Consider the following 19,342-nt stretch of genomic DNA (forward strand, 5'->3'; position numbering starts at 1 on the left):
TTTTGTATTTGTCTTCTTGTGAAGATAACATCAACATCATTTCCTCTTTCCTTTCAGACTCAATTGTTATAATATTTTGGGTCATCCTGGCTGCTTTTGTGGTATTCCTCTTTCTCAGTTTGAATCTAATGTCTCACAGTGGAAACTTGCCTTGGTAAGTGTGATGCATAATCTTTCAAAGTCTCACTGCTTTCAATGGCAGTAGAGGGAAGTACATTTACTTACAAAAACACTTTATCCTATAAATATCGCTTGGCGGTTTGTGGTTGCATGCCTGGTCTCTGATAATCTGTTTTGTCTAAATCTGTCAAGAATCTGTGCAAACCTGTCTCTAACTCTTTAAGACAATTTAAACCTGAATGAAGATGATTTTGATCCACAGTTTCTCTTAACATTGTGGACAGCAGTAGAGCAGCTATTGAGTTTGTGGCTGTAGACAGAGTTGAAGGACTTCTGGGCCTACTAGGCATCTGACATACAGGCCTGGCTGGATATCAACATATCCAACATCTTTCATCTCTTGGTACATCTTGGCGAGACAGATCATGCCTCCTAAACATGCCAAAGCATCCCTTTGTGAGGATCATTCAGTGGTTACAAAGAATGTACTCTCCCAGTTACTGGAAAAGCAGAAAAAATTCTACAAAGAGATGTTACCTCAGCAGCAGGATATCCTCAAACCCTTTATTCAGCCAATCATGGATGGAACTAACAAAAGACTGGATGGTGTTATTAGAGATGTACAGGAGCTGAAGACCAGCTTGGCACTCACTTAAGATAAGCTTGAAGAGATGATAATGGGGTATAAGGAGACTGAAAGAAAGAAAAAGAAATTTGAAAAGAACACAATGAACTTTAAGCAGGAAATAGATGGAATGTTTTACGAAAGAAGATAAGTGGAGCAAATTGGAGAAGGACTATATGGCACAAATACTGATGTTGAGCCCAGAGAAGCTGAGGAGGAAAGAGCTGCCTCTTATATATTTTTTGTTTTGTGTATTCATGTGTTGTGTCATGTGTCTTTATATTTGGTATATATTGGATTTTCTGGTATTGATGTTGTGACTTTAAATTCTTGTTATATGCTAAATTAGTCTCTAACTTTTAAAAAATCTTATTGTTATTGCAGGTGTCACAGACCCAAAATCAGACGAAGTCACAGACCATCAACTATTTGACTCGAGGCTGAAGCTAACTGCGAGCACATGTTATGGTTGTGAAGAAAAATGTAAAAAATTGAGATGATGGACACAAATTAAAAATCAGAATGATGGAAATGCAGCTGTGGAAATGTGTTGGGGAGACAAAAATCTGAGATTAGTGGTTTTGAGGCTGTGTGTAAAAAAGAGTAGCCAATGATTCTGCTTTCTTTCCATTTCACTGAATACCTACAAAGTACAAAGATATTCTTGTGATCATCAATAAACAAAATGTATGTGCACATGTAGCCTAGATGTTAAAAGTACAAGGAGAGCATGGGTGTATTATTGTGCTTTGTCAAGCAGGCAGCTTTTTCCATGGGCATTAGGGTCATGGCTGATCTATTCCTGGAAGGTTCTCCCATGTCTTTTCTGCAACTCCAAACTCAGTGCCCTGAATCTTTTGGACTGAACTGAAGAACCTTTATCCTCTAAAAATGTGTAATTTCCCTTTCTCAGATTTAATTTGCTGGATAAATTATTGCTTCTGTTAAAATGGAGCCAGGAAATCCCTCCTAATGTCACTTTTGGTACAAAGAGATATGTAATTTATTAGCACATGCGAGGATCAGCGCTTTGCTTAATCAGTCATTTCTGAACATTTGGAAGACGCTCATAGACTACCTCCCTGTAGAGAGTATTAATTTATCCTCAGAGGGATTTTCTATCTTGACCTGTAAACCTTCAGGATGGAGGATCCTTATATTTCTTGTCTGAACAGCCTTGTTTTATTATTTTATCTTCACTGTTTATGTATGATGTGATACTTGTTTCATAGTACTAAAATAAAATTGTTTGTGAAAAAAATAAGGAGGCTTTACTGCATTGAATCAAACATATTTAATTTAGTCCACAAAAGCTTTTGTGTCTAAAACCCAAAATGTTCACATACAATTACAGTTTAAAGAATAAGTAATGTAGGCATCACACATTAACAAAAAAAAAAAAAATCCTAAATTTATAACAGGTATTACAACAGAGTTTTACAAAAATATGTTTTTTCAAGAAACAAACAAAGCAGCAAAATGAAAGATTACAGGCTTTCTTATTTTAAAGACCTCAGCAGTGTTCAGATGTCAAATCTAACTCTTCATGGTGATGACGTCTTCACAGATGGCCCTTATGGCAGTCTGAGTCAGTGATGTTTTGGCTGCTTTCTGTCTCTTACACTTGGCTCTGGTCACCAAACTGACATGAGACAGGAACAGCTCTGCTGACGTGGCTCCACTCCACAGCTCACTGATGTAGAGCGACAACAGAAACAGGCCTGCTTCTGGAAAGGAGAAAACAAGACGCTTCATTAATATACACTTCAACAGTCATCTTCCTTAAGGACACTATCACAGGAAATCTGTCTTTTTCCAGATACTGACAGAAAAAATAAACATGCGTCTATGTTTCTGTTTTTAATATTTTACTTAGTGTTCTTTGTACTGCATGAGTCAAATAAGGTTAATAATTTAAGACCATTAAAAAATATCTAAATTATCCTTATCTGGTAAGCATATCTTCTACGACAGTCATGCCAGAGAGCCAGTCAAAATCAAGTTTCCTCCATGCTTATTGGAAATGTAATTAATAAGATTTCTGCAAATGTGTTTTAGCAACACAGCTGAATTGTTTAGTATGAGCGCCACATCACTAACATTTGGTATTTGATGGGAATGATAATAAATGTTGAAAAACACAATGTCTTTATCCACTTTCATAGTCCACTACTGAAAAGGAAAATAAGTGGTTTTTAAAAAAAGCTATCTTAAAAAAGGAAAATAAAAAAAATTAAAAAAAAAATCAACCTGCACCTGGATCTGTACCAAAATGCACATATTGATAATCAGTTATGGTGGGACGCTGATATATAATATTTTTTGGCATGCACATGAGCTCTTACCACGTCTTGACTGATCATGTGTGGCTTCTGGCAGGCAGGCAGAGACCACTGCCTCATGCAGTTCTGGAAGGTGGCCTTGGGTCTCTAGCAAGCATACCATAATGCTGGTAAACAGCTGGATGGTTTCCAATCTTGCCGAAATGCTGGAGTGACTCTGAGCTTCAAAGGCCTGATGGTGGAGTCGAAGGAGGTCAGCTTTCAAGCCAGCATCGAGTAGCACAACATCCACAATTTCTCTGTGTTTTATCACAGCCTTTTTGACCCAGCACAAAAATTCTTGTGCTCTTTTTTCATCATATGAGTCCTCCACCAAGCACCTAAGGGACCACTTGGTGAGCAGGTGCGCAGTATCACCAGCCAACCGACTGGGATCCAGTTTGTGTGGAGCCTGCTGGGGTTCAGCGCTGGGAAACACAGGCTCCCAGTGAACAAAGACACTGCCAAGGTAAGATTTACATTCTCTCAGGAGGCTGTCTACTTGTTTCTCATTCTCAGCATCCTCTGCCAGGTTGTCTTTTGGCACATGGACCTTGGAAAAGGAACTTTTACCTCGGGTCTTATCCTTCCCCATCCCTGAGGAGGAAGACGAACAAAACTGTTTATGCCATTAAGGAAACAAGTAATGATTTAGACGCTGTGAAACAGAACAAAGATCTAAACTGTCCACTGTGTATAATGGTACACGATGACAGAGGCCAGCATGTCGTGCCATCACATGTAACAATGTTTTTAAGCTTCATTTCTGTTAATTTCCCCACAGAGAGGAGAACACAGGGTCAGCCAGAGAGCAGCCACCCTGGAGCAGTTACTGACTGGAGCTGGTCTTGTTACTGTCTTGCAGGGTGCAAACTTTCGAACGTGGGCCTGGCTTCATTCTTAGCCTGAAAGCCTAATATTAAATATGAGTCATAATTTGTGGGAATAAATGTTGGCTTTTTTGGCTGTATGTTTTCTATTTAACTGTTCAGATGGCTCATAAGGTCAACAGAGCAGGACCTAAACAGAATAGAATTAATTGCAAACCAAGACTTGCTGCCTGGATACAAATTAGATATGATATATTAGAAAACATAGTTTTTCAATCTGCAGTATCTACAATCTATAGCTAGCAAGTTATGTAATTCTCAAAGTCACACAAAAGACCTGTTTGAGCAGTAGTGTAGACAAAAAAACTAATTAATGAAACACATTAATTATGTGGTAATTAAATCTCCACTACAAATAACTCATTATGTTCAACCGCTGCAGCAGTGTTAATAACAGTAATTATCTCCTTTTCCCTTCCGTGTTTACAGTATTTTGTACTGCACTGTACAACCATGACAACATTTGTAGCTTTGTTTACAGCTTCTCAGTGTTGCAGAATTTGCTGAACGATACACTTAATGGCACTCACCCAGCAATTCCTTCACTTTGTGTTTTTCAGACAAGGCTTGTATTTGGGTAAGGAGCGTTGTGTTGCGGGACAGGGAGGCCCAGCAGAGAAGCAGAGCCAGGGCTTCGGTACAAGAGAGAGGCTGCGGGTGGAGTGTTAGCCGGTCAGCCTGCTTGTTTAAAGTGAGAGCTGTCCCACGATGCTTCAGTATAGAGCAAAGAGTCTGCAGAAACAGGCTGAGCTGAGCGGCCTTCACACACAACCTGACAGGAGGAGATCAAACAAACACTGACGTCCTTGACCAAAAGACAGTTAACATTTATTACATATGGTTTCGGCTGACATCTTGACTTTTGTCAGCAGCACAGCCTATGATTAAAAGGTTTTGGGTCAAGGAGCTGAAGAGTTTTACCTGAGGTGTCTGCTGATAGTTGTTGCCACACACAGAAATTCACTGATGAGTGGAAGTGGGAGACACTTCACTGAGCTCTGAGGTTTCTCCTCTGTGGAGGAGGAGGAGGAGGTCTTGGCTCCATCCACCTGCTTCTCCTTCTGTCCAAGGTTAGTAAACCACAGCACATGGAGCAGATCTATGATGGCACTGAGCAGCTGCTGGTCTAGATTCCTGAGGAGGATAATAAGCAAGTACAGACTTACACAGCAAATACGAAACTGACTGAAGAGATTATTGTAGTAATATGAATAACAATATCAAAATAAAGAGCCAGAATTAGGACTGGACCTTAGTCTCGAGCTTACCTTTTTTCAAGCACCTGTAATATCCAGCTCAGGAGCCCACAGCTCTTGGTGAGGTTATAAGCTGCTTTGGTCACGCGGGCGGCCTGGCATAACACCCTGATAATGTGTGCCTAAAGAGAGACACATGTGGAACAAATGCACATTAGATATAACTCTATTGATTTGTTTTTCGTATGAAGAGCAGTTCAGTCTGTTCGTATTCATGTTTAATGTCAAACTGTTCTGGTCTGAACTTATCCCTCTCCTCACAGACTGTCATGACTTCACTGCTATTGTTTTGCATCGCTGTGATTCCCACACTGTACCTGGCAGCGTTCATCGCACAGGGGGCTGCTGCTGAAGCCCAAAAGGGTCTGAAAGATGCCTTGTTGGTCACATAATTCATAGCAGTGTCCATCACTTATCCCGTCCTCCAGCACACTCAAGATCCACTCACGTTCCATTTTGTGCTGCAGAAAAAAAGCAGACAAATCAGTCATGGTTTCCTCACGGTTAACACCCCGTCAGAAAAACAGATAAGATGAGTCTAAAAAAAGGCCTGAGCTTAGCAAAACAAACAGATGAAGGTTAAATGCTGTTGACACAAGCAGTGTTTATTTGGCCCGTCATTTATTTTCTTGCAGGGTAGAATTCACCAATCATGATGAATCACTTGCAGTACAAGAAAACAACAATGTTTTCAGTATATCTGTGATTGATTACCTCCAAGTCAAAGCCATAGAATAACTTGAAGAACTCAGGGACTCTTCTGAAGTCCAAACTCTGATGAGACAGCAGAAACCTGTTTAACACCACATACATGTGGTCCTCTGAAAAATCAAGAAAAACAAGCAAAAACGTCAAAGATCCTGTCGGCAAACTTGGTTATGTAGCAGGCAACAGTAAAATATATACCAGAGATAGCTAGAAGATACAGCTGCAACAAACAAAAAGGATTTAAATTTCAAGGTGCTGAGTTCCTGATTGGTTTAAAAAAGTCTCAATGTGTTACACACCAGGTTTGAGCATCTGCTGAGCCACTTTGGTGATGTAAGTGGTCAGGACAAATGGAAGTCTTTGATTCTGCTGTCGGATTCCATTCTTCACCATATCCATCAAGTACAGCAGCTATTTGATAAAAACAAGCTCATCAGTGTTTCTGGAGGTGACTGTCATATTTAAATACTAACACACCACCTCTCCAGCACTTTACCTGTCTCTTCTCTCTGAATCGAGCACCCTCCAGGTGTTGGTAGAAACAGCTCAGCACGTGATACGCTGCCGCTCTCATTTTTGGGTCATAGCTGCTTAGAGCCATTACAGTCACTCCGAGGGCATGGCTGGATACAAACTTGGGGCAGTCAATCACACACTCTATCACACAGAAAAGGGGGAAAATGTAAGAATAACAAAGCAGTGATAACCTTAACTGATTAGGGGCGATGACAACAGCAACTGAATATACTGACCTGGCCGCAGTATGGTGCTGAACAGAGGCAGAAGAAAACAGGGATCATACAAATTCCCAAGGTCCTTTACTGCATTGCTACTGTACAGCAGCTCCTTACCATCCTATTAGAGAAGAAATAGATATTAAAGGTCTATTCAAATAACAAAAAGCTAATTTTCTCACTCATCCCTTTTTACATATCCATCTCTGATATTTGCAGCCACTCGATCGCAAAGCATTGAAAAGACACGCATCAAACATCTTCCTCTGTGGGCTTATTACACATTCTGCATGCATATTACCAGAGGTATTTGAGAAAACAAGGTAACCTCTGATTTTAATGCTGTTCTGGAAAGTAAATCTGAACTAAAATGCCAACCTGCAGGATGACTCTGCGTTGTTGGGGAAAGCGTGCAATAGTCTGGAGCATCTTGTCAGTTTTCAGCAGGGCCAACAGGTCGTCTGAGCTCGCCTGCTTCCACAGAGAAGCTCCCAGGCTTTTTCTGGTCTTGTGGTGCTCCACCGCTGCGGGGCCCCACAAGAAGGATCTGCAGTGGAAAACACACATTCAGTTTTTGCAAATAACAAGGCTACTTGTTGCATGTACAGCTTACGCATATGAACGCGACTTACTGAAATTTGAGCAGACTGACATTGTTTCGTTCATATTCCTGAAGAAGCAGTAATAGTTTCTGATCTGTGAACCAAAACAAGACGTAAGAGGCAAGAAAGATAACAAACACACACGAAAGAAAAAGCTCACATTTCCTGTTTTACCTGTAGAACTCAGTGTAACTCCATATGCTCCCAAAAGTACAACAAAGTGATTGATATTGCAGACTGCTGGGCATTTCTTCACCAAACAGAGAAGAAGAGACACTAATGCTTCTGAAATGACAACAAAATAAGAATAAAATAAAGAATTGAAGGATAAGGTGCTTCAGGTGTGTTATTTCAGATTTTTCCACATTCTATTCTTCTCCATACATACCTTTAGCCTGACTCATGCTAAGCTCTTCATTGGTGTCCAACATGGTGGGCAGGAACAGAGAATGGCTGCTGGTCATCATGTGAAGGGTAGATAAAGGTATCAGATCCTTCTGGACTTCACTGCCGCTGTACATCAGTTCCAACAGGTTCCTCAGTGCGTCCAGAAAGTGATGATCTCTGTAGCGATATCTAAAGGAGAAGAATGTCTTTAAGGTCATTGATTAAAAACAATAATCTGACGTGTTGCTCTTGAACCGACATCTGACAGAAAGGATTTAGACAAATATCTTACTTCAGTCCATTCTTGACAAAACTGTTCCATTCAGATGCACTGACGTCTTCAGCTGACGTCTGTGTAAAGGAGATAAATTATGAAATGCATGACTTAAAAACAAAACACGTATGTGTGAGGAACATAAACCCACCAGGAGTCGTTGTAGTCTCTCCAGGATGCTCTTCTCCTGCTCTGACGGGGAAGCAGTCTGATCTTTACAGTGACTGTAAGCGGCGATGAGACACTTGAGGGCAGCACTGGTGACAGACTTCCTCCAGGTTTCTCGTTCTTCTGGGTAATCAGCCACTTTATCAGTGATAACATCTACTAGTTGCCATCTGGAAGAGAAAACAGCATTTAGTGAACAACTTGTGATACTGATCATTTATTTATAGCATTAAGACTTCAGTAGTACCTTTCAAAACTGTCCACTTTTTGAAGAGCGTTGGGAAGCTTGTTAATCAGGTCCCTGGTGTCCTTGATGTTTGCAGAGAGCTTGATCAGACTGGCAAGTGTTTCAGCGAGCTGGGCTCCAGAGTCTTCTGTCAGGTTTCCCAAAACACTTTGGGACAATTTTCCAAGCAGTGCTTGCTTCAAGGCCTTTAAAACTTCTTTTTGCACTATAAAAACACAGCAAATGAGCATAGTTAAATTTATGTACAAGTGATAATGCGAGAAAAAAGAGTGACATAAATCCTGTGTGCTTTAAGACAAAAGAGAGCTTATTTTAGAACAAACCATCACTGGGCTTGGCCGGATCCTCTCTACTTGCCACCTGTAGGTAAGTGTTAATTAGTGGAAGGAATGTTTCTGTGTGGTCTGAGAGCTTCTCCATGTTTGCTGGCTCGAGGCACCACACCTCAAAGCAGAGGCGGTGTGTGGAGCAGTTCTGCAGCAGCAGAGAGCTGATGGCCTGAGTGTTTGGGTGAGGCCACTGAAGACAGTGTAGCAGCACTTTGGTGTGGATGAGCTTGGCGGTGCCTGGCTCACTCGACAGAGTCTGCAGCACGAAGGCCTCCAGCGCAGGGCTGGAGCAGGACAGCAGCAGGGTCCCCAAGCCGTGGATGTGAGCCTGAGACAGAAAGATGCTGTGGTCCTGGGATGAGTTAGCTTTAGCCTCTGTGAGGATCTGCACTGCTGCATGACCGTAGACACTAAGCTCGGCTTTTGTGCCCTTACTGCTGGAGGAGACTAGGCTCTTCTGGGGAAGGAGTAACAACTTGGAGACCACCTCCCTCAGACTACAGGAGTCCATGTAGCTGTTCAGAGACAGGAGGGCCTGGAAAGGTTTGGACTGTTTCGTTGCAGTCTGGGAGCCCTTCTCCATCAGTTCTTTGAGCACAGCTTTCTCTATAGCATTTATGTAGCTACAAATAAGCTTCAGGTGACCCAGATCACGGAGAGTGGGGGTGCTGGTCTTCAGTAATGCCAGAATGTCATCATTCAGCTGAGCACACATGTGCTTTAGTCTGACCGGGTTCAGCGTGTGAGGAGGCAAAGCCGCCAGCTCCAGAGCCAGAAACCACTGCTCCAAACATGGATGCTTGAAGATGGAGCCAAGTGCAGAAAGAAGGATCTAAACACAGAGGGTGCCATATTAGAATCAGCAATTCTAAAAATAGCAGTATTAAACTTGATAATATTGACTAAGATTTGAAGAAAAAAAAAACATCAAATAAAAGTCACTATAAAAGCTGAATTTATTCCAAACCTGCTCTTTATTTGCTTCCACTGTGGACGACTGGTTGATTTCCAGGAAGAGGTCTGATCCTTCTTGGGAGTTCTCGGCTGCTGGCTCAGGGTTTGTGGTCTCCTGAAAGCCTTGTAACTTGGTCAACAAATTCTGGAGTATTCCCATTAATATCTTCAGAGGGGCAGTTCCTGTGTCTTTGGAGAACTGTGCAGAGGGAAACGATGTGTTGTGTATATTTTTAACTTAGTAACTGTAGCAACTGTGCAGCAAGCGTCTTTTGTGCTCTTACCGTGCCAAAGTTTTCCACTGCTGATTTTATGTAGAGTAAGATCTGCTTGATTGCTACTGGAAACTCAGCCATCAACATGGAAGCTAGAGCTCCTTCCACATTATTCCTGAAGGCGTCCTCAAGCAAAGCGCTCACTCCCTGGCTGTACGCAGCTTTCATCAGTGCAGTGAATGAAGTGGGTGTTGACAATCCCATTGAATGGCATTCAGAGGACTTGAACTGCAAGAAGAATGATCCGTTATGTTCTACATAAATAAACGAGAAGTATGTCACCCTTTCAGTTAAAGAAAGTCTTGTTCCATTAAAAACTGACCAGCTCTTCCCGGCACTGCTGTGGGAGCCATGTGGAGTAATACTGATGAAGATATATGATGGAGGGATGAGGAGAAGCAGAGAGCTCTGAGGACACAAGCTCTTTATCGTACTGCAGCAGAGCCAGACAGAGGGGGAGCGGCTCTCTCTGACAGTGTAACACATCTGAAAGCACCGCAGACAAGTACTCAAATATCATCCCTGAGGAAAGAAAAGACGAGACTGGTTAACAACACGTCACATATATAGTTTTGAAATGAGTACAGAGAAAACAAGTGGTTCATCAACATTTTACTATTTGTCCTAATTAAGGTAGACAAGCTTCACCTTTGTCTGCTGGCAGCTTGTTTCGGGCCTCCAGGGCAGCAGGTACCACCACACTGAAGGGGAAAGTCTGGATAATGAGGTCTTCACTCAGAGATGGCCCGAACTCCTCCATCTCACCTTCATTCCCCTCCATAATGACATCCAGCATGTCTATGACATCTAGAAGACAGAGTCAGACACGTCAGATTGTAAAATAAGTAAGTTTCGCAGCCATGCTTACAGCAGGAAGATGAATTAACTTTGACTCTTCACCACTTTCTCTTGACTGTGGTCTTTAAACCCTCACCATCGATGTGTGAGACTGGGATACTGGCAGCGTCGCCCTCCTGGCTGCTCAGGTTAGTTTGCAGATAAGCTGCCTCCTGCACCAGGCTGGCAACCTTATCTGTGTATGTGTGAGAATTGCACACAAGCTTCACCAACACCTGGAGTAAGAGACCATGAGTTTATTCTCAATTGTAACTATTGTCGTGATTTAAAATGTCGTATTTTGTTGAAACAAAGATGTGATGCAGATGGGCTCACCCTCTCTAAGAACTGGATGACAGCCTCGTGTTGGTCTGGCTCTACTCTGGCTAGCTGGTCGAGCCAGAGCTCAAGCTCATTCCAGGTGTACTCAAACACCCCACTGTCCTTCAGCACCTGGAAACGAGGCAGGAAATACAAAACAGCCGTCAGTTTGTTTTTTTCAGTTTCAGTACTACTGCTGGAAGAAATTTGGTGAAGTGTATATGAAACTTTTGGAGTTAAATATTAATGTAGAGACTTCTGCGTCTGCTGCTCTCACTTCATAATATGTACTTTTACCACAGAATCATTATGCATGAGGCTCTTTCAAATATATGGAAGCTACTTTTCTTAACTGTGAATACTGAGCTGTTCCCTGATGCAGCTGAGGAACTGCTAACATACCCTCTGGAAATGATGCTGTGCCATCAGATGAAATAACACATTCTCCGAGGTGTACTTTTACTCTTGGCAACTACTGGGGGACGTGCTAACGTATTCAAAAAGTGCATTTGAGTTTTTCTTCTATTTATCTCTAGTTGATGATGGGTCTTCCTAACATATAGAGAAAAAAACACTTTACACAAGTAAACTAAAAAAAATATTATCGAGTCTCAGGTCTGGTTGGAAGATTTGAAGTTACTTAAAATATCAATAAACTGCATCTGTGTGTTTCATATATAGCACAAGCTGAAAGCAAATGTAAAGAAGAAATGTTGCTTACTTTTAGAACCAGCATCCGTGTGGAGGTTTTCAGGTGGCTGCTGCTGCTGCTGACAAACATCTTGAGAAGCAGGTAAAGTACTGACTTCTCTCCAGATGACGACTCTGTGTCTGCAACATCCTGGGAAGGAAAACAGTACACATTAGAAACAATGCTGATTATAAAGCAACACCGTCCACCCAGAAAACACACGTCTGAGTCGTGAAATCAAACCAGCGGTGGAACAGCTTCACCTGTATGCGGAACCAGGAGAACTTGCTTGCAGGGAGATCTAAGGCCAGCTGCAGTATCTGATACTGCAAAACTGGAGGAACTTCTTCCCTTATTCCCTTCTCTGACACAATCCCTGGAGAGGTGAAAAAAATCTACTTTGAGGGCTTTGTTGAAGAACCACCAGCATCATACTGGAAAAATTGAACTTATATATAAACTCAATGATAAAAAAAAAAAAAAAAGCATCACCTTTTAAGAGCTTGCTGAAGTCAAATTTGCACTGGTTCACCAGATGTGGCACTACTTTCTGGTAAAGACATATGACCTGAAGAATCAGAGCCTTCAGCAGGACTACCTCAGCTGTCTCAGCAACTGCTCAACATAAAAAGAAACACAGTCAAGTGTCGAATGTCTTTGCTGGTCATCCCTGTTGTTTTACTGGACTGATTAGCATAAACAATGCACATGCTCTGTAAATGTCATTACCAGGGATTTCGTTTTTATCATCTCTCTGTGCTGCAGTCTCTTCAGTTTTGGTCTTTTTCTCCTCATCATCCATCTTTTCCTTCTTGCTAAGAGACTGCCACTTCGCAACTATACTTGTCATATCAGGCAAAATCTGGAACAGAGAATGAAAATTGGAGACTTGAATTGTTTAACGGCGCATCATTACTGCTTGTGGGCATTAAGACAGCAGACTTTCCTGAGCTTACCTTGCTGAGTGTCTCCCTGTACTGCTGCACCAATTCCCCCATTGCATCAGCAGTGTACAGACCTGAGCTGTGGCACTCAGCCTTATCCAAAAGGTACTCTATATTCTTACTGGCTCTTTTCAAGATGAAATTCATCATGGACAGAGTTGTGAGCTGCACTGCTGTGTTGGCAAGCTGTTGGATACAAGAGGAGATATTTGGAAAATATTTGACAAAGTACTGCACATTTTTAGTGTTTGCTTGTACTGCAGCTGCAGCACAGATGAATTTCTTCTGTCTGAATTTCACTTACACTGAGGCCCTGTGTGAAGAAGGCCTTGTTACAGACCGGGGGAAGAGATATCACAATCATCATGGAAAGCAGGCGAGGGAGAGGGATGACCTCACAAGTCTGGAAGACTGTGGACATCTCTGGCTGGGCTTCATAGATCTGACAAATAAATTCAAACAGGATCATTATTTTTTTCAAAATAGACAAGCTAGACATAACTCTCATAAAAATAAAATATACTAGCATGCATTACCTTTTTAAGCAACTTCACATTGTCCTGCCAGGCACTTTTGGGCCGGGGGGTGTATGAATAATGAGTCTCCTGAAAGTATCTGGCCAGAATGTCAGGGCTAACTTTCAGCACATTCACCACCAGCTCCGCCACCAACCCATCCTCTGTGGCCTGCTTCAGCCCCACCAAGAACTGAAGCAAGACAATGTTACCAGCTCTGTAAAAAAGCAAAATCCAATGATCAGCCCGACGAGCTTCCAGAAGAGTACAAAGTAAAGTTGACCCATTGATTACTGACCTGCCAGCCGTGCCAAAGCTAGCATCGTGAAAGCTGAGACCATGCTTACGAGAGCAGCACAGGTCAAGAAGAAAACTGTGCACAAGTTCGCGGACGGCAGATATCCCAGCATGCCCGGAGTCCTCTTGCATCTTGGAGAAAATAAATAAAATTCAGATCCACAGGTTGAAAAGCAAATTTGGATAACAGAGCCTTTGTTTCAACAAAGACAAAACGCAAAGAACTCACTGTGTTATCGTCAGTGGTTGCATCCACGATCCCGTTCCACTTATACAGAGACGCTATGTTGGCCAACACGGCAGGTGTGAAAAAACGCACTTTCTGCGTTTTACTCAGGCCCTTGTTCAGTACAACCTGCGGCAAGACAAGCAACAACAAATATAATTATCAAATCCATAAATTTGAAAAGGAGAGTGTGAGCTGCTGAGCACTTACTCTGGTCCTCAGTGTGGACAGAATCAGACTGACTATGGACATCCTGTCCTCCCTCACACCTGTACTCAGGATCTCTGGCAGCAGTTCTGACACAGACCAAATGAACGTGTCATCAACACAACACACATAAGAGCACACCGTGTATATTTGAATCCTTATCTAATCAGTACCTTTGATTTCTAATATTTGTCCGACTGCTGCATTATCTCCAGACACCAAAAAGGACAGCGCAAACTGGATAAAAGCCATGCGAATGTCAGGTCTCCCCTGTAGAAATACAGAGAAGAATGTAAACACATGATACCGATCTCCACACGCTGGAAACTCAAAACAGCAAATGCCACAGCACACCTTCTTATCCTTTCTCTTTGCCAGTCCAGACAGAGCTTTATTGATGTGAATGTGACTTAGGACCTCTCTGGCAGCTTCTGGACCCTGGGACACCAAGGCAGACAGGAGACCGAGGCACTGACGGACAAACCTGCACACAACAGAACAGAGCAGCAAGGGTTAGTCGATGGAAAGGAATTTAATCGCCCACTATTTTGATAATCTACCAATCGTCATTTTTCAAGCAGAACTGTCAAACATTTGCAGGTTCCAGCTTTGCCAATGTCAGGATTTGATGCTATTCTTCGTCATTTATCATAGTAAATAAAGAGACTTTGGGTTTTGCACTGTTGGTTGAACAAAAGAAGCAAAATTGTGATGAGTATTTTTTACAATTTCTTGAGATTTTATAGATTAGATGATTAATCAGCTCACTGATCGATGATGAAAATAATGGTTAGTTGCAGCCCTACAACAGAAAACACATTAGGGCCATGGGCAGGAGGCAAATTTTACACTTGATGAGTTGATTTACACCAACCTGTGATTTTCCGAATGGAAAGATCCCTGCAGAAGTTTCATGTAGCTTGAAACAGTCTTTTTCACAATGGCATTGCCAACCATGTTGAAATGGGACAGGTCACTGGCTGTCCTCAGAAGGATCATCTCCAGGCTCTCAAAGATCAGCATCATCTGGGCAGAGGAGAGAAGTGAGTAAAACTTGACTTGGTAAAGAACAGGCAGTCAGTCCCATCCACTGAGGAAACCAGCTCACCTCACTCTCCACATGCTTTTCTCTCTCTAGCAGTTTGAATATTTCGGCACACTCCAGGGATATTTTGATATAACCTTCAACCACATCGTACAGGTCCGAGCATGGCAGCTTCTTGGCGGTAGATATGAATGTCTCCAGTCCTGCAGGCGATAAAAAGTAAGAATGAACCAGAGCAGAGGAGCAGAGCGCTGCAGATACTGCGGGCAGGAAAGACGGTGGGCAAATACTGACTGCACAAAACTGGACGAATGAGCGATTGATGAACGGCTACATCGCTAATATGACTTGGTCTCACCCTTCATGGCTGTGCTGGGCTCCTTCAGCATGGCTTTGAAAGTGGTCCCATTGAACTCCTGAGCTTTCTCCTTTTTCCCCGGAGTGTTTGACTCCGACGAGTCTTCGCTGTGGCGCTTTCGACCCATTTTAATAAGCGTAAAAACAAATATCAGTAACTTTTGGTTTAAATTAATCCCCTGCCATTAAAGTTCTGTCACAGTACCCCACGTTGAGGTGTAAACAGACGGCCGTCCGGCGAAACTGTCATCCGGTCGGAAACGTTTGCTGCTGAATTTTCGTTCCGCTTAGGCTGCTGCAAAGGAAACCTGCTCCTGCGCCACCCTTTACAGCTCTGAAGCTACAGCTGCATCAGCCCTGCACAGATGATGTAGGTCTGGTAGGAGGTCTCACAAGACGGCATTTACATTTTTATATGTATTGTTTGTGCTTTATGCTCGAATGTTATGACAAATGAGCCTTCATCTTTTTACACTGTATCAGAGATAACAACCATCATTTTATAGAAACCTGGAGTTTACTAAGAATTGAATGAATCTAGTTTATTTTTTAAGTTTTGACAAAACACATTCTGATCCAAGTGCAGTTTTTGGTTTGTACACTTCAGTTTTCAACATGCCTTGTTTTAGTTTTCACTCAATTACAGCATAATTTTGGGAAAACACACATTTTGCTGAAACCATGGAGACATAGTTGTGGTTGAGCTTTGTAGCTTATTTGAAGGGTGTGTGGTTTACAACCAAAGTGCAGCCTCTTCCCAACAAACCTTCGCAGGCACTGCCTAACCAAATCTCAAAGCTGATGTCAAAGTCCAGTTCAGTCCAGTCCAACGTTTGACTTTTCTCTAGTGTAACATCCACTTTGTCATTTTGTCCTTCAGTAATCATTTATATGTTAGTTCTTCATGAAATGGGAAAATCAAGAAGCTCATCTGGCAAATGCACTCAGTGCTGAATTAGAAAGTTTTGCTTCATAAAGCAGGCTGCATCAAGTCGACGGCAGCTTTTCAAAGCGACACACATCTGCTTTTAATGGTTGCTGTGAAAGACAATGATATTATTGAGTGGAATGACCTTGGATGAGGTAACATGCTTTTCCACTGTAAAAGGAGCTGCAGCAAAAAAAAAAAAAAAAAAAAAGCAGTTTTATGCTCTCCTCTCACTAAATCTTCTCTTTCAGTTGTCGTTCAGTTGGATGGCCACCAGGGGTCATCTTTGCTTGGTTTGAGAACTTTGGAGTACTGCACAAACTTTGCTCTGACTTGCAGGTAGATTGTTACACAGCAGCTGTCCAGATTATTCAAGAGGCTCAAATAAGCAACATGATGCAATATGTTGTAAGTTGTAAGGTAGTTTATTGCGAGGGGCTTCCATATTCACTGTTTCAAGACAGAAGTGTTTAAGATCCACTGTGAGGCCGGGCCTGCAGGCAGTCTGCTATTGTTTTACTTGGGATTCTGGTGATTTTGATTACAGCTCACTGCTGCGCATGCTATAAAACACATCTGCCTGTGGTGCAGAAACCACCAGAAACTACTTTAACAGAATTTTTAGAATTGAGGTCCTAAATTGGGCAAATATGGCTCCGCCTGTGATACAATACACTCAAAACTATCTGCAATATGACAGGGTGTAAACTGAAAAGCTCCTGCTAATATGCTGTTTACCCAACTGTTTTGGGGACATACAGTGCAAATAGACTGGAACCCATTTATTAAATCCTCAACTCCTTAGCGTTATAGAGCTTTTAATGTTTGATTTTTGCTGATAAGGAAGAATGACTCCCATACTTGTCTTGTTTCAAGCCTCATGCTTGCAAGGTGCACAAAATTAAACTGTGACACGATTCTTATAAAAATTGATTGCTAAAACTTTATAGCCCAAGAGTGATGATGCAGTTTAGCCAAAGAGTCACTGGTAGCTCGTTGACAGCTACTGACTGAACAGAATATTTAGTGAATAAATGCCTGCAAGGCATGGCAAAACAGATTAAAATATATCTTTAATCATGGCACGTAAAGAGAGAATTGAAAGGGAAAATGAACAAAATATGATGCTAAAACTGAAATCTCTGAAATCATTCGTGCACAGCTAGAACTAGACAACATGACACTGGTAAATAATTTGGCTTGACAGTCAAACCTGATGACAACGAGTCTTTGAATTTTTATGTTTTTCATACAAAAGCAGATTTTAAATTTATTTACAGCTGGTATCATAATTCCTGCTAATACCATCCCTGTAACTGTGTTTATACAATGAGAGATGTATTCTAATACCAATTATCATGTTTGGCTTACTCCTTGATCCTAGAATTGCAGAGATGTTGAGTAATGCATATAAATAATAGATTTTTACTTTTTGAATTAACAGTCAGAAACAATGAACTAGCACTGAGGACTTTGCTCATTTAATTTTAGGGTCCATGGAATTAATCTTAATCACTTCATGCTTATAATAAAGGGTCTCTTCCTGTTTTCTAGGTTGTACACATGATTTCTTTCATTTTGATGAATTGTCTAGTTCCTGCAGCTGTCCAGGGTGCTGCCCAGGAGCCCCCTGTCACTCACCGCCTTCACCTGAGGTCTGGCTGAGAGGGACTTTGGGCCAAAACAAGCCTGACATGGCAGTAATTTCACATATTTTCCTGTGTTTTGAAATATATGACAACAGCAGAAAAATGACAGTAGCAAATTGATTTTCTGATCAGATTTCAGGGATTTTCGGAGCAGTTATGTTTGGTAATATGGGTTTACCCTTTGTTGATACACAGCAAGCTGGAATTTGTTTTCATAGTGAGTGCAGGATTATTTTGCAGGATTTTTGTTTATCTTACAATTTTTTCCTTGTGTTCTCAGAGTTTGGGCTGGGTCAGGAACTGTTACTCTTGTCTGTAAAAGGAGAAGGACATGTGCACTGAACCCTGATGAAGGAAGAACATTTAAGCTGCTCATTACCAAAATGTCACCCTTTCTTGAGGGATGCTGTTCCTAGTAGTATGTCCACCCAGATGAGACTGGGGTCTCTCCAGTGTGTTAATGCCCTTGGATACATGCTCTAAACTCCAAGGCATGAGCATTCAATAACAATAAAGAAAAAAATCTTCCATGCTGCCTTGTTGGGAGCTGCTGCTGAAGTGCTCTTGCAGTGGGACCAAGCTATGCTGGATGAGAGAGGAAGCAGGAGTGGCACAGCAATGTGAAGCCTTTTCCGGTCCATAAATGCCATGTTTATTTTTGAAGTTCTGGCCTGGTGTGCACCACTTCTCTTTTAAACAAAATGGTGGGTGTATAAAGCCTGTCATAACGATGACAGGGATGGTCAGGCCTTTATAGCCCTGGGATGTAGGAACAGGATGCTCAGCAGTTCAAAGAGGTTGTAGCCACGTGTGGCTCAGGCAGAGTGATCATGTCAGCAGAAGGGCAGACTTCTTCCCTTTTTTGCAGTGGAAAAGAAGAAAAAAAAAAAGATTATTTAAGACTTTGCTGTCCTCCATGTCACAATGTGTTACACTACTCAGCACTGATATATCATGGAAAAAGCATTTCAGCGTAAAAATTTAGCAAAGCATAATTTCGTTGAACACATTAACATGTACCTTTTTACGAGTTATAATTTTTTACGTTTTTATTGCAAAGTTTCATTTCTTTCATATAAAAACACACTCAAAGGTTACACACTTTTCTCTTTCCTTTCAGTGCAACTGTAAATCACAAGGTTATATACTATATTTATGTGTTTACTTCCACTATTACGATGCCAGTAGCACAACTGGGTCTGGATAGAGATGCTGGGTGGTTTCCAAAGAGTTCTTTTCCACAGCTGAAGCCACTTTACCATGCCTGTTTTCACCGCAGTGCACCACAGGGCCTTCTGTGAGGTTGCTGTGCTTCCGTTGTGCGCCTCTCAGAGCCTCTCGAGCCCTCCTCACGATAACACTACAGCCAACGCTGTCGAAGGATCAAAGATCACCCCACGCCTAACAAACAGCTAGACACTTGGCCTATCAGAAA

General features: G+C 41.9%; 1 protein-coding gene across 1 annotated transcript; it reads right to left on the reverse strand.

Moving 5' to 3' along the window:
• Nucleotides 1–2,021: 2,021 nt before the first annotated feature.
• Nucleotides 2,022–15,596, reverse strand: urb1 (URB1 ribosome biogenesis homolog). Its single transcript, XM_076736084.1, has 39 exons — nucleotides 15,332–15,596; nucleotides 15,037–15,176; nucleotides 14,803–14,954; nucleotides 14,283–14,412; nucleotides 14,102–14,198; nucleotides 13,932–14,017; nucleotides 13,725–13,850; nucleotides 13,497–13,627; nucleotides 13,220–13,415; nucleotides 12,988–13,125; nucleotides 12,696–12,869; nucleotides 12,469–12,601; nucleotides 12,232–12,354; nucleotides 12,003–12,115; nucleotides 11,770–11,889; nucleotides 11,064–11,180; nucleotides 10,825–10,963; nucleotides 10,539–10,697; nucleotides 10,213–10,412; nucleotides 9,900–10,118; nucleotides 9,629–9,814; nucleotides 8,656–9,493; nucleotides 8,333–8,537; nucleotides 8,069–8,255; nucleotides 7,936–7,994; nucleotides 7,645–7,832; nucleotides 7,431–7,541; nucleotides 7,287–7,350; nucleotides 7,033–7,201; nucleotides 6,673–6,775; nucleotides 6,417–6,577; nucleotides 6,220–6,331; nucleotides 5,927–6,033; nucleotides 5,530–5,673; nucleotides 5,225–5,334; nucleotides 4,878–5,090; nucleotides 4,487–4,728; nucleotides 3,091–3,663; nucleotides 2,022–2,472 (listed from the first exon to the last, which is right to left on the reverse strand). Exons 1-39 carry the CDS (start codon nucleotides 15,456–15,458, stop codon nucleotides 2,282–2,284), a joined length of 6,783 nt encoding a protein of 2,260 aa, XP_076592199.1. The 5' UTR covers nucleotides 15,459–15,596; the 3' UTR covers nucleotides 2,022–2,281.
• Nucleotides 15,597–19,342: the final 3,746 nt, after the last annotated feature.

This window comes from Chaetodon auriga, chromosome 7 (assembly GCF_051107435.1).
Source record: "Chaetodon auriga isolate fChaAug3 chromosome 7, fChaAug3.hap1, whole genome shotgun sequence".
Lineage (NCBI taxonomy): Eukaryota > Metazoa > Chordata > Actinopteri > Chaetodontiformes > Chaetodontidae > Chaetodon > Chaetodon auriga.

Excerpts from the sequence above, each read along its gene's own strand:
- urb1 (XM_076736084.1), bottom strand. The coding sequence starts at position 15,458 with ATGGGTCGAAAGCGCCACAGCGAAGACTCGTCGGAGTCAAACACTCCG. Across the intron at positions 12,602-12,695 it reads ACAGGGAGACACTCAGCAAG|ATTTTGCCTGATATGACAAG; the intron begins GTAAGCTCAGGA and ends TCTCTGTTCCAG. Across the intron at positions 6,578-6,672 it reads CAGCACCATACTGCGGCCAG|AGTGTGTGATTGACTGCCCC; the intron begins GTCAGTATATTC and ends TCTGTGTGATAG.